We start from the raw sequence: 15,214 nt of genomic DNA, 5'->3' as shown, positions 1-15,214 counted from the left end.
ATGTAATATGCTTTGTGGACTTCAATGGACAGAGGTGTGGTTGAATTTATTCTGTCACTGTGTCTACTTATTGTCTCGACCTTTAGGCTTACAGTTGAAGTTGGACGTTTACATACACCTTAGCCAAATATATTTAAACTCAGTTTTTCACAATTCCTGACATTTAATCCTAGTAGAAATTCCCTGTTTTAGGTCAGTTAGGATCACCACTTTATTTTAAGAATGTGAAATGTCAGAATAGTAGTAGAGAGAATGATTTATTTCAGCTTTTATTTCTTTCATCACATTCCCAGTGGGTCAGAAGTTTACATACACTCAATTAGTATTTGGTAGCATTACCTTTAAATTGTTTAACTTGGGTCAAACGTTTCGGGAAGCCTTCCACAAGCGTCACACAATAAGTTGGGTGAATTTTGGCCCATTCCTCCTGATAAAGCTGGTGTAACTGAGTCAGGTTTGTAGGCCTCCATGGTCGCACACGCTTTTTTCAGTTCTGCCAACAAATCTTCTATAGGATTGAGGTCAGGGCTTTGTGATGGCCACTCCTATACCTTGACTTTGTTGTCCTTAAGCCATTTTGCCACAACTTTGGAAGTTTGCTTGGGGTCATGGTCCATTTGGAAGACCCATTTGTGATCAAGCTTTAACTTCCTGACTGATGTCTTGAGATGTTGCTTCACTATATCCACATAATTTACCTGCCTCATGAAGCCATCTATTTTGTGAAGTGCACCAGTCCCTCCTGTAGCAAAGCACCCCTACAACATGATGCTGCCACCCCCGTGCTTCACAGTTGGGATGGTGTTCTCTGGCTTGCAAGCATCCCTCTTATTCCTCCAAACATAACGATGGTCATTATGGCCAAACAGTTCTATTTTTGTTTCATCAGACCAGAGGACATTTCTGCAGTTGCAAACCATAGTCTGGCTTTTTTATGGCGGTTTTGGAGCAGTGGTTTCTTCCTTGCTGAGCAGCCTTTCTGGTTATGTCGATATAGGACTCATTTTACTGTGGATATAGATACTTTTGTACCTGTTTCCTCCAGCATCTTCACTTTGCTGTTGTTCTGAGATTGATTTGCAGTTTTCGCACCAAAGTACGTTCATCTCTAGGAGACAGAACGCGTCTCCTTCCTGTGCGGTATGACTGCTGCATGGTCCCATGGTATTTATACTTGCGTGCTATTGTTTGTACAGATGAACGTGGTACCTTCAGGCATTTGAAAATTGCTCCGAAGGTTGAACCAGACTTGTGGAGGTCTTGGCTGATTTTTTTTTGTGGAGGTCTACAATTTTTTGTAGATTTCTTTTGATTTTCTCATGATGTCAAGCAAAGAGTCACTGAGTTTGAAGGTAGGCCTTGAAATACATCCACAGGTACACCTCCATTTGATTCAAATTAAGTCAATTATCAGAAGCTTCTAAAGCCATGACATAATTTTCTTGAATTTTCCAAGCTGTTTAAAGGCACAGTCAACTTAGTGTATGTATACTTCTGACCCACTGGAATTGTGATACAGTGAATTATAAGTGAAATAATCTGTCTGTAAACAATTGTTGGAAAAATTATTCGTGTCATGCACAAAGTAGATGTCCTACCCGACTTACCAAAACTATAGTTTGTTAACAAGAAATTTGTGGAGTGGTTGAAAAACAAGTTATAATGACTCCAACCTAAGTGTATGTAAACTTCTGACTTCAACTGTAGGTTGTAATCATATTGATCAACATCTCAACCAAATATTGCCCAATTATATCCACGTTGAAATTATGTGGTGTGCCCAGTGGGCTGGCTCTTCTCTTCCCAGCACTGGATGGGTTTTGACTGATAGCCCTTCTGAATTTGAGCACCTAGTGCGACAAGAAGTTTCCCCCATCTCTCCCGCTAATTGGGCAACTTTAAAAAATGTTTTTGTTGTCTGAGTGAGGGAAATGCTGCAAATTAAGTGGACTATGTATTTTGCTAAACACCCTTGAGTCCAAATGTGCACTTCACATTTCCATATCATAAAACTCAAGTTTGCCACGGCACACACACCTGAATGCAATCATGACTCTTTTCTATGCGCACCAAAATTATTATCTGTTTCCCTGAATTGCTTTGTGTAAGCTTAACACTGTAATATCGTATTTTATAACTTAGGTAGGCGTGTTGGCAATAGAACAAGCTTTCAAATGATTCCCAACTGACCCAGATTGCAATTTATTATTGACCGTTTTTGGATTGTGTAAACAACAACAGTAATTGTGTGATGATGGGGATGCCGGGGTTGTGTTCCAAACAAAAAAACTACAAGCGTGCTTGCTCTAGATACTCAACGGCACAGCTAGGAGTGTTCAAAAGGCACCTTATAGTTGAAGACTCTTCTTTGAGTCATAAAAGTGCATTAAAATGACTTAGGAACTGTGCACACTTTGGAGAGGTGTTTGGCCACTTGGCGACACTAGTTAGTCCTCTCACTCAAACCTTTGTAATTTTTTGTCTTTCCAGGAATATTCTTATCATGTATCCAGAGTATTTTCAGATTTTGCTATCAACAAACGCGGTGAAAAGTACAATAAATGTAAAATGCACATAAATTCAACAGTGTAATGTTTGGATTCATCATTGTGTCAGGTGAACTGTCTCCACCTTTTGGTCTAATAATTTTCCCATTATCTCCAAACTTTTCCCTTTCAATGGCTACCATGGTTATGCAAATGCTTTTATATTTCTTCTGTAAGAAACATTTCAATTCAGCCCTGTCCCTATAGGCCAATTCCCGCGAGTGTAAAGGGTTAAATGACGTTCTAACTCTGTTGTTTTTACACACTGATGTCACTACATATATATTCCCAGTCTGTGTTTTGTCAATATGAATTTATTGTTAATGTTCTGTTCTACTGTACTCTCTCCCTTCTAAATAGGATGGCGGCCAAGCTTCAAATATTTCAATAAGTGGGTCTCGCTGGCTGGAGCCGTGCTTTGTTGTGCTGTCATGTTTGTTGTAAACTGGTGGGCCGCCCTTATGACCAATATCATTGTCTTGGCTCTCTATGTATATGTCAGCTATAAGAAACCAGGTAAATGGTCCTCTTCTCACATAGTATTTGAATGTAATCTGGGACAGAAAACTATGGCCAGTATTTTCTCTTTGCTGTAGGAACACTGTGTCTTTATCGTACACACATATTATAATACTACATGTATTTTCACTATATTCTAGTGTTGATGTCGGCTGTTGTTACACTTCTGTTCAATATTCGTCTCTAATCTATTGTTTTATTTTTTCTTCATTCTTCATTCTTTTTCATTTTTCATTTTATTCCCACACAGATGTTAACTGGGGCTCCTCCACTCAAGCCTTGATCTATAACCATGCGCTGACACACTGCCTCCTTCTCACTGGTGTAGAGGACCACGTCAAAAACTTCAGGTAGCACAGCAGCAGGTCCTTTTAGAGGAGCATCAGCGTAACTGTTACACATCATACTGCACACTACTAAAAAAATACCCACGTACTATGGAATGAACCCTGCACCTTGACGTTGTGTACTTCAGCAACAACATTCAATGTTCAACATCAGGGCCCATTTATACCAAGTGTCTCAGAGCAAGAGTACTGATCTAGGATCAGGTCACCCTCTCCATTCATCATCATCTAAAATGCAAATTCGGGATCTTAAATGAGTCTTTACCATTATCTTAAATTACTCTTTTATTTCAGTTTTTATACATTTAAACAAAAACTATACATTGTACAATGCTCCACAATATGTGAAAGTGTATATGTTGGTATTGTGCTTCCAATGAGTGGTATTATACAGTGGACGGTTAGAGGTGTTATGGTGCGTGCATAACCAAGCGGTAACTAATTTACCGCATTTGGGAAAAATACACCTGAATGGCCCTACACAACTGGTAATTATGAGTTAAATCAGACATGAAACCCATCCCAAGATTCACAAAAGAAAATTAACATTAACGTGTAGAATTTTTGTAGTCCTTTAAATTAGGATGTGTCATGTACAATACAAATGCATTCTGACTAAATATATTGTAGCGGCGGCAACCTATTAGAAGTATTGGGGGCGTGGCTTGTTGGGGGTGTAGTGCTTTTTGGCCTCCAACGAGACAGTAAAAAAAAAGCTAGAGATAATATTTTCGCCCTGCAGAAATCTAATTAGTATAGTAAAAAAAAGTCAGTTGAAGTTTTTGTTGCATTTGTCGCACTTCTGCATCTGCGGTGAAAGGTGACACAGCTAGAGTGGTGTTTGTCAGATCTTGAGACATCCCAAAAATCGGTCTTCTCACAATTTTCTCACGAACACGATGGTGTTCTTTGTTTTGCTCTACGACACCCACAAGCATCTTGGGACTCGTCTGAAGTCAGTACAGACGATCTGCAAACTTCTGTCTGTAGTGTCCGAACAGTTTGGGCTACACACTAATATGTGCAAAGGTCAGAATCTCACGGACAAGTACCTGTCGGTTGTTTTGCTCTAGGATGCCTACAGGCCTCACAAGACTCGTCTGAAGGTACACCGGTGTAATGCTCCGGGTGTCGTGGGTGTGGAGTCAAACGCAGGAGACAGAGAGTGCAATGCTGTGCTCTTTAATGCACTAACGCACCACAGGGTGCTCACAATAATAACTGCCCCAAACACGGGGAATGAAAAATGTACAACTGAAAAATGCACGACCAGGAACAAACACGTTCCTCTACTACAGAGCCGAAGGTTACAATAATTAATCCCGCACAACAAACAGGCGGGGCCGTCTGTCTAAAGAAGCCCAATTAATCATCACAAACAGGTGCTACCAATAAACATACAAGGAGGGGGAGGAAATGCAATCAATGGCAGCTAATAGGCCGGTGACGACGACCGCCGAGCGCCGACCGGGAAGGGAAGCCACCCTCGGTCGGACTCGTGACACCCGGTACCAGTTTAAAAAATGAATGGAAGTATACGTATTAGGAGACTGTTTAGTGCTAAAAATAAGGGTTAAATACATGTAAATATATATATATATATATATATATATATATATATATATGTTTCCTGATCTTCTTATATCTCTCAGCAGGGAAGTCACTAGAGATTCATGGATAGGGGGCTAAGCCTCTTTTAGGGGGGTCTGGGCTTACTCTCACTTATACAGCTTGCATGTTGATCTCTGCATGGCACAGAAGCCTCTCTTTCTGCATGACCCTTTAAGATATCATGAATAAAATGTATTTATGCCTAACAAAAGTAAAACATATGCTGTCATATTCTGTACAAATTTAACTGAAAGCTTAATATCTACATGCTTTTTTTAATCACTAACCTCTCAGCCCTGTCAGCCTCCAGCTTCTTTCCCTCATTCTTGCCTGCTGTGTTTTGACATGTATCGTTATTAAACTCATATTTACAATAACTCAAGGCTTAATATGTGATAATCAGTTTCAGTTTGAATTTGTTTGTTTGAACTGGTAAAATCTTCATTTCTCACCGGATTGACCTTCGACAGAGCTGCTGGCACTGCATCTCTCGAAGAATATCCGTATATCCATCTAACGTTAGTCGTTAGCTAGCCTACAGTTGAGAAATTGAGGATAATACAATGACATTGTGATCAACACTATGTCACCTTTTCTACACATGACCCACTGATAATTGTTTTGCAATGGCCTACTGAATGAAAGCAATTGCGTATGAAAAGATATGTGCATGATGTTACGTCATCTGTCTCATTTATAGCCTGGTACAGATAGCAAAACTACGTTAAATACAATGTTAATTAGATATCATCGCCACATGACTTATGTCGAATTTAAAAGACACCGTAAACATTAACGTTAGCTATCTCGCAACGTCTATTACACTGTAACTTACAGGCAGCCTCACTAAATCCGTAAACATAGGCACCCTCATAGTTATCATCCTGACCAACTTGCCCTCTAAATACACCTCTGCTGTCTTCAACCAGGATCTCAGCGATCACTGCCCCATAGCCTGCGTCCGTAATGGGTCCGCGGTCAAACAACCACCCCTCATCACTGTCAAACCCTCCCTAAAACACTTCAGCTAGCAGGCCTTTCTAATCGACCTGATCCGGGTATGCTGGAAGGATATTGACCTCATCCCATCTGTAGAGGATGCCTGGTTGTTCTTTAAAAGTGCTTTCCTCACCATCTTAAATAAGCATGTCACATTCAAAAATGTAGAACTAAGAACAGATATAGTCCTTGGTTCACTCAGACTTGACTACCCTTGACCAGCATAAAAACATCCTGTGGCGTATTGCATCAGCATCAATTAGCCCCCGCGATATGCAACTTTTCAGGGAAGTCAGGAACCAATATACACAGTCAGGAAAACAAAGGCTAGCTTTTTCAAACAGAAATTTGCATCCTGTAGCACTAATCCCTAAAAGTTTTGGAACACTGTAAAGTCCATGGAGAATAAGAGCACCTCCTCCCAGCTGCCCACAGCACTGAGGCTAGGAAACACTGTCACCGCTGATAAATCTACGATAATCGAGAATTTTAATAAGCATTTATCTACGGCTGGCCATGCTTTCCACCTGGCTACCCCTACCCCGGCCAACAGCTCTGCACCCCCCGCAGCAACTTGCCCAAGTCCCCCTCTCCCCCCGCTTCTCCTTCACCCAAATCCAGATAGCTGATGTTCTGAAAGAGCTGCAAAATCAGTTGGGCTAGACAATATGGACCCTCTCTTTCTAAAATTATCTGCCGCAGTTATTGCAACCCCTATTACTAGCCTGTTCAATCTCTCTTTCGTATCGTCTGAGATCCCTAAAGATTGGAAAGCTGCCCATCTTCAAAGGGGGAGACACTCTAGACCCAAACTGTTACAGACCTATATCCATCCTGCCCTGTCTTTCTAAAGTCTTCGAAAGCCAAGTTAACAAACCAATTACCAACCACTTTGAATCCCACCATACCTTCTCCGCTATGCAATCTGGTTTCCGAGCTGGTCATGGGTGCACCTCAGCCACACTCAAGGTCCTAAACGATATCATAACCACCATCGATAAAAGACAATACCTTGCAGCCGTCTTCATTGACCTCGCCAAGGCTTTCAACTCTGTTAATCACCACATTCTTATCGGCAGAGTAAATAATCTTGGCTTCTCAAATGACTGCCTTGCCTGGTTCACCAACTATTTCTGAGATAGAGTTCAGTGTGTGAAATCAGAGTGCCTGTTGTCCTGACCTCTGGCAGTCTCTATGGGGGTGACACAGGGTTCAATTCTCGGGCCGAATCTTTTCTCTGTATATATCAATGATGTCGCTCTTGCTGCTGGTGATTCTCTGATCAACCTCTACGCAGACGACACCATTCTGTGTACTTCTGGCCCTTCTTTGGACACTGTGTTAACAACCCTCCAGACGAGCTTCAATGGCATACAACACTCCTTCTGTGGCCTACAACTGCTCTTAAATGCAAATAAAACCAAATGCATGCTCTTCAACCAATCGCTGCCCGCACCCACCCGCCAGACTAGCATCACTACTCTGCACGGTTCTGACTTAAAATATGTGGACAACTACAAATACCTAGGTGTCTGGTTAGACTGTAAACGCTCCTTCTAGACTCACATTAAGCATCTCCAATCCAAAATTAAATCTAGAATCGGCTTCCTATTTCGCAACAAAGCCTCCTTCACTCATGCTGCCAAACATACCCTCGTAAAACTGAGTATCCTACCGATCCTTGACTTCGGCAATGTCATTTATAGAATCGCCTCCAACACTCTACTCAGGAAATTAGATGTAGTCACAGTGCCATTCGTTTCACCAAAGCCCCATATACTACCCACCACTGCGACCTCTATGCTCTCGTTGGCTGGCCTTTGCTACATATTCGTCGCCAAACCCACTGGCTCCAGGTCATCTATAAGTCTTTGCTAGGTAAAGCCCCGCCTTACCTCAGCTCACTGGTCACCATAGCAACACCCACCCGTAGCACACGCTCCAGCAGGTATATTTCACTGGTCATCCCCAAAGTCAACACCTCATTTGGCCACCTTTCCTTTCAGTTCTCTGCTGCCAATGACTGGAACGAATTGCAAAAATCACTCAAGCTGGAGTGATCCCATCTGTATATAGCCCACCCAACTACCTCATCCCCATATTGTTATTATTTTTTTGCTCTTTTGCACCCCAGTATCTCTATTTGCACATCATCATCTGCACAGCTATCACTCCAGTGTTAATGCTAAATTGTAATTATTTCCACTATGGCCTATTTATTGCCTTACCTCCCTAATATTACTGTATATAGATTTTTCTATTGTGTTATTGACTGTACGTTTGTTTATCCCATGTGTAACTTTGTGTTGTTGTTTTTGTCGCACTGCTTTGCTTTATCTTGGCCATGTTGCAGTTGTAAATGAGAACTTGTTCTCAACAGGCCCACCTGGTAAAATAAAGGTGAAATAAAAATAATAAATAAAACGTATTGGTTAACAAAGCTTTGATTATGACCAAAGTCTATAGTAGTGAATACTCTCTCTCTCTCTCTCTCTCTGTTCTAACTTACCACACATTCACATCGTAGCCTATCTGCATTTAGTCCATACAAAAGCACTGAATAACAAATTCACTCCAACAGTCCCCCCCAAAAATCTAAAGGAAATTTGTTCTGAAGTGAGACAGGGATGTTGCTAGGCCTGTTCATTAGCCCCCCTAAATAAATCAATATATCAGTCAATATATTTTCTCTGTGATTTATTTCTTCCGACAACCGTTCCATCACATCTTAAACTTCATATCGGACGGGCACTAGGACCTGGGGGAGGCTGCTGCTGCAGAGGCTCCTGCACACGCTTGTGACTGTTAGACCTACCTGTAGCTAACATTTTGGAAAAGGCTCTGACACAACAAATTCATGCAGTAAGGCCCACAATTGTTTTTCATCAAACAATTTTTTAAAATCTTTTTTTTATTCTTCAATCAGTCTTAAAATTCCAAATCAAAGAGCTAAATGATCCTTGGTATGACCTTCTTAAAACAGTTCCATATAGCTTAGTAGACAGGGCTTAGACTTTAGGTGGTTTTAATGTGTCATGTTGCGTTCTGGAATTTAAAGGTTAAGTTTGTACACTGCGCCTACTAATGTTCCATTGCATTTTGTTACAATATGATTTGGCACATTTTGTATATTTGCCATACATTTTAATTTAAAAAAAATAATAATAATAATTTTTAAGTGCCTGTTGGAATATATTTCACAAAACATTTCCAAATAAATGTTTTAATATATTTACCTAATATATATGTAAAAAAAAAAAAATCTAAAATACATTAATGCATTTCAGAATGTATTTTTAAAAGCATTTTCTGATCCATTTAACAGATATTGTGATTTCAATTTTACACACATACGTATATATAGATTTTACTGTAAGTACCATGCTTAATATTTGTTGGAATGTATTAAAATCTAGTAAATACATTTTTAAAAGAATACATTATTTGGCCAATTTAAAAATGTCACATGTATCCTGAAAAACGTAAATGGATTATTATTTTTTTTTTTCATATGGGATAGACCCCAGTGTCTGGTGATGACTGGATACCCCAATGCCCGGCCTGCTTTACTCCATCTGGTAAACGCATTCACTAAGAACGTAGGCCTTATGGTGTGTGGCCACGTCCGCACGGTACGTATCATTACAAGCCTAGCCGCTAAGCCTTATCAACTACAAAGCATCTCTGTACATACACAGTATACATCTTACATATAGTTTACAGCTTACTTATATTTTTAGGAGTAACAGCTTTGATTGTTTCATTATCCTAAGGTGTCCCGTCGGCCAAACTTCAAAGAGATGTCTCTTGATCATGCCCGCTACCAGCGCTGGCTGCTGAAGAATCGCATCAAGGCCTTCTACACCCCTGTGTTTGCTGAAGACCTGAGACATGGAGCTCAGTACCTTTTACAGGTGATTGTTCTGCAGTGCACTGCTATAATATGTGGTATATCCTCAGTATGGTGTCTGTCTAGCCTGGTCCCAGATATGTTTATGCTATCATGTTAAGTCTTTTTCATGACCAGGAGTGGAAAGGAGTGGCATGATGGCACAAATGAACTGGTTCCCAGGCTCTTGTCTATCATGATCTTTTTCAATGTGCCAATCACCATCTAACCTTTTTTTTTGTATTTTTTATTTAACCAGGCAAGTCAGTTAAGAACAAATTCTTATTTACAATGACGGCCTAGGAACAGTGGGTTAATCTGCCTTGTTCAGGGGCAGAACAACAGATTCTTACCTTGTCAGCTCAGGGATTTGATCTTGCAACCTTTCAGTTACTGGTCCAATGCTCTAACCACTAGGCTATCTGCCGCATAAAGAGGTAGTTACAGTATGACTACACTTTGTGCATGTTGTTCAAGGGATTTTTATTGAAAGAGTCAGGTAATGGCCTTCCAATATTAATATGTTGATGTAAACATTTTTCATCTTCAAGGCCACAGGTTTGGGGCGTTTGAAGCCCAACACACTTGTGATGGGCTTTAAGAACAACTGGAGTGATGGCGAGATGAAAGATGTGGAAATGTATATCAACATCATCCAGTAAGTGTATCTAGTTTGACTGACTGACTACATGGTTTGCTCTAGGGTGAAGTTTCCCCTAGGTACAGATCTAGGATCAGCTTCCCCTTCCCAATCCTGACCTTAACTATTAGACGGGAAAATGCTAAACCCAAGATCAGCATATAGAGGCAATTTCACCCTACATCACATGCTTTCCTGAGGAAATCATGATTGAAATCACTTTGGCCATCTATTCTTATACTATTTTCCCTCTTCAGTGTTAGTAACAAGCTGTACGGTTGTGTTTCAGTGATGCCTTTGACTTGCAGCATGGTGTTGTCATCATCAGACTACAAGAGGGTCTTGATATCTCCCATATTCAAGACCCAGGTACAGTATTGTGTCATGCTGTGTTCTTCATTTTCCCAGGAGCACTCATTCAACACACTCATTCCTCACAATCAAGTTTAACATTCCTTAGTAGTACAGACATAGCTTCAGATGGAAGCTTAGCTTCAGTGGATAGCTTCAGATGGATTGAGCACACCCCCTTTCTAGCTATTCTATGGATTTTTTCACAGTAGTAAGGGTGCATCCGAAATGGCACCCTATTCTCTGTAGTGCACTTATAAAGCACTGAGATTTCCTTCTGTTATTATTACTTCTTTTGACCAGAGGTCTATGTAGTGCACTATATAGGGAATAGAGTTCTATTTCAGACGCAAGCCTAAGGACTAGATAAAGTGCTCTGAGATTTGTCTGATTGCCCCTTCTCCAGATGAGCTCCTATCATCCCATGAGAAGAAGGACGCGGGTATGAAGGATGTAGTGGTGTCTGTCAACATGCTTGGTAAAGACTCCGAGGACAGTAACTCCTTTCCTCCATCCCTGATCACCAGTGCTCAAAACAGCCCTCTCATTCTCAGAGGTAATCTTTAGACTAGAATGAGTATATAGGCACAGTGCTTCACAGGTAATGTTGTAAAACAGAAATACTCAGATTAAGCCTATTCATGTCTTGAAGTCCACTTTTAGTCCAGTTGACTTATCCTGGGTTCAGGAAACCAGCTCCAAACAACCATAAACAGGCCTAACTCGCACCAAAGTAATTAATGTCTACTGTTTATGCTCATTTGAAAAGCTACAATGTGTCTTGGTCAGTCCCTCCAGGATTTTCTAAATCAACAATTCCCTGTATATTATGCAAGTGCTTGCAAATTTGACACTAATCTGAATATGCGCAGCGTGCCCGCCTTTGTGTGCCAATGCTGAATCAAGACATGCAACATTTTAGTTCTGAAGCATATATGAGAATGTACCAATGACATGGAGGCATTGGGTGCAGAGCAAGAATGACAATAAATGTATACAAAAAAACTGGAAGGGCAAATGGGCTTGTGCTCTGCACAGATAGAGCCCTCTGTGCATGTGCCTTGTTGCCATACAAAATGCCCGAATTGCCACAGCAAAATTGAGCATTTTTGCCCACAAATATCACAAAAAAAACTGTGAAATCATGGATGCACTGCCTAGTATTCAACTGTGCATGCCCAGCTAGTGAGACATGTTTTCCTATGGGAAATTCTAACAGTCCACAGTCAATTACCGTCTTTGATAATAACTGTGTGACTGCCTTTGATGTGGTTGCTCCACAGAGACGAAGAGAAGTGCTAAGCCACTGAGCCTCACAGACCAAAGGCTTCTGGAGGCCAGCCAGCAGTTCAAGAAGAAGCAGTGCAAAGGCACAGTGGATGTGTGGTGGCTGTTTGATGACGGAGGTACAGTATGCTAAGTCAATGCTGTGATTATATTCGTATGCACCAAATGAATAGGCATTATATCCAATAGGAAGAGCTAATTTTCTGTTACAAAACACTTTGCTACAGTGAGCCCCAATGTATATGACCCAAGTGTCAACAATCAGATTGGACCCCAAGGAGTCGTCATTTATTACCATCATCCCTTATTTATCTGTTCCAAATATTACAGGCTTGGCTCTGTTGATTCCGTACTTGCTCACGGAAAAAAAGAAGTGGAAGGACTGCAAAATCCGTCTTTTTATTGGTGGGAAGATCAACAGGATTGACCATGATCGCAGGGCGTGAGTTATCGTTCCTTCAGTCATGATGTGAGGTTGAGGAATCTATAATATAATCAAATATTTAGCAGCTGCTTTTATACAAAGCGACTTTACATGCATTCATTTTTTGTATGGGTGGCCCCAGCCGAAATCGAACCTCCGATCCTGGTATCGCAAGCGCCATGACCTATCAACTGAGTCTGAAAAATTGAGATACTTTCTCCTGTTTTTTAATAGAATGGCTGCTCTGCTCAGCAAGTTCAGGATAGATTTCTCTGCGATCTATGTGCTCGGGGACATCAACACCAAGCCAAAGAAACACAAGTAAGATGCCTGCTGTGTCAAGATCATGCTCTATTTACATACTGTATAAATATTATTTTTTTAAATGTATTTTCAGATTTGATTGATCAGATAGAGAAAGAGGGTAACAGTAGGGTAAGATAGGGTGAGGTTGTATCATAGGGCAGTAGACCAGATTCAAACCTATGCCAACACTGTAGATATGTGGCTGGAGGATGCGGCATTACCACTAAACCAGCCAGGCCACAAGATCATGTTCAACATGAAGACATTTATAGGTCACTGAGAAGCCTCCGTCAAAGAAACTGTGCAATATGTGAAGTGCAAAGAAACCCATTAGCCTAGGACTATAATGACAATGTAATCATAATTATAATGCAATAATAATGACGTTCATTGTGTGTCCCGTTTACCTGTCTCTTGTAGTGTGCTTAGCTTTGAGGAAATGATCGAGCCGTATAAGCTAAAGGAGGACGACATGGAGCAGGAGGCTGCAGAAAGGTTGAAGGCTGAGGAGCCTTGGAGGATCTCAGACAACGAGCTGGAGCTCTACAGGGCCAAGGTCTGGATCTTTAAAAAAACAGATTTTTAAGTTAATTTCTAATTTTATTGAACAGATATAGAGGGAGGATGACACTGGGGAAAGTTAGAGGTTGTTTTAATCGCATATACAGTGTGGCAAAAAAGTATTTAGTCAGCCACCAATTGTGCAAGTTCTCCCACTTAAAAAGATGAGAGGAGCCTGTAATTTTCATCATAGGTTCACTTCAACTATGACAGACAAAATGAGGGAAAAAAATCCAGAAAATCACATTGTAGTATTTGTAATGAATTTATTTGCAAATTATGGTCGAAAATAAGCATTTGGTCACCTACAAACAAGCAAGATTTCTGTCTCTCACAGACCTGTAACTTCTTCTTTAAGAGGCTCCTCTGTCCTCCACTTGTTACCTGTATTAATGGCACCTGTTTGAACTTGTTATCAGTATAAAAGACACCTGTCCACAACCTCAAACAGTCACACTCCAAACTCCACTATGGCCAAGACCAAAGAGCTGTCAAAGGACACCAGAAACAAAATTGTAGACCTGCACCAGGCTGGGAAGACTGAATCTGCAATAGGTAAGCAGCTTGGTTTGAAGAAATCAACTGTGGGAGCAATTATTAGGAAATGGAAGACATACAAGACCACTGATAATGTCCCTCGAACTGGGGCTCTACGCAAGATCTCACACCGTGGGGTCAAAATGATCACAAGAACAGTGAGCAAAAATCCCAGAACCACACGGGGGGACCTAGTGAATGACCTGCAGAGAGCTGGGACCAAAGTAACAAAGCCTACCATCAGTAACACACTACTCCGCCAGGGACTCAAATCCTGCAGTGCCAGACATGTGTCCCCCCCTGCTTAAGCCAGTACATGTCCAGGCCCATCTGAAGTTTGCTAGAGAGCATTTGGATGATCCAGAAGAAGATTGGGAGAATGTCATATGGTCAGATGAAACCAAAATATAACTTTTTGGTAAAAACTCAACTCGTCGTTTTTGGAGGACAAAGAATGCTGAGTTGCATCCAAAGAACACCATACCTACTGTGAAGCATGGGGGTGGAAACATCATGCTTTGGGGCTGTTTTTCTGCAAAGGGACCAGGACGACTGATCCGTGTAAAGGAAAGAATGAATGGAGCCATGTATCGTGAGATTTTGAGTGAAAACCTCCTTCCATCAGCGAGGGCATTGAAGATGAAACGTGGCTGGGTCTTTCAGCATGACAATGATCCCAAACACACCGCCCGTGCAACAAAGGAGTGGCTTCGTAAGAAGCATTTCAAGATCCTGGAGTGGCCTAGCCAGTCTCCAGATCTCAACCCCATAGAAAATCTTTGGAGGGAGTTGAAAGTCCGTGTTGCCCAGCAACAGCCCCAAAACATCACTGCTCTAGAGGAGATCTGCATGGAGGAATGGGCCAAAATACCAGCAACAGTGTGTGAAAACCTTGTGAAGAATTACAGAAAACATTTGACCTCTGTCATTGCCAACAAATGGTATATAACAAAGTATTGAGATAAACTTTTGTTATTGACCAAATACTTATTTTCCACCATAATTTGCAAATAAATTCATTAAAAATCCTACAATGTGATTTTCTGGATTTCTTTCTCATTTTGTCTGGCATAGTTGAAGTGTACCTATGATGAAAATTACAGGCCTGTCTCATCTTTTTAAGTCGGAGAATTTGCACAATTGGTGGCTGACTAAATACTTTTTTGCCCCACTGTATATATAACTAATATAAGCTGA

General features: G+C 40.9%; 1 protein-coding gene across 1 annotated transcript in view; it reads left to right on the top strand.

Moving 5' to 3' along the window:
- LOC112248940 (solute carrier family 12 member 2) overlaps positions 1–15,214 on the top strand; it is a 40,975-nt gene that overhangs the window by 24,319 nt on the left and 1,442 nt on the right. Inside the window, exons 14-24 of the mRNA XM_024418405.2 lie at positions 2,907–3,062; positions 3,316–3,415; positions 9,543–9,654; positions 9,796–9,936; positions 10,463–10,569; positions 10,841–10,920; positions 11,309–11,458; positions 12,186–12,308; positions 12,520–12,631; positions 12,848–12,934; positions 13,340–13,475. Of these exons, the coding sequence (XP_024274173.1) occupies positions 2,907–3,062; positions 3,316–3,415; positions 9,543–9,654; positions 9,796–9,936; positions 10,463–10,569; positions 10,841–10,920; positions 11,309–11,458; positions 12,186–12,308; positions 12,520–12,631; positions 12,848–12,934; positions 13,340–13,475 (1,304 nt within the window). The remainder of the gene's footprint in view (positions 1–2,906; positions 3,063–3,315; positions 3,416–9,542; positions 9,655–9,795; positions 9,937–10,462; positions 10,570–10,840; positions 10,921–11,308; positions 11,459–12,185; positions 12,309–12,519; positions 12,632–12,847; positions 12,935–13,339; positions 13,476–15,214) is intronic.

Source organism: Oncorhynchus tshawytscha, linkage group LG04 (genome assembly GCF_018296145.1).
Source record: "Oncorhynchus tshawytscha isolate Ot180627B linkage group LG04, Otsh_v2.0, whole genome shotgun sequence".
Lineage (NCBI taxonomy): Eukaryota > Metazoa > Chordata > Actinopteri > Salmoniformes > Salmonidae > Oncorhynchus > Oncorhynchus tshawytscha.
The sequence above is the reverse complement of the archived record's forward strand: the minus strand, read 5'-3'. Positions and strand labels throughout refer to the sequence as shown.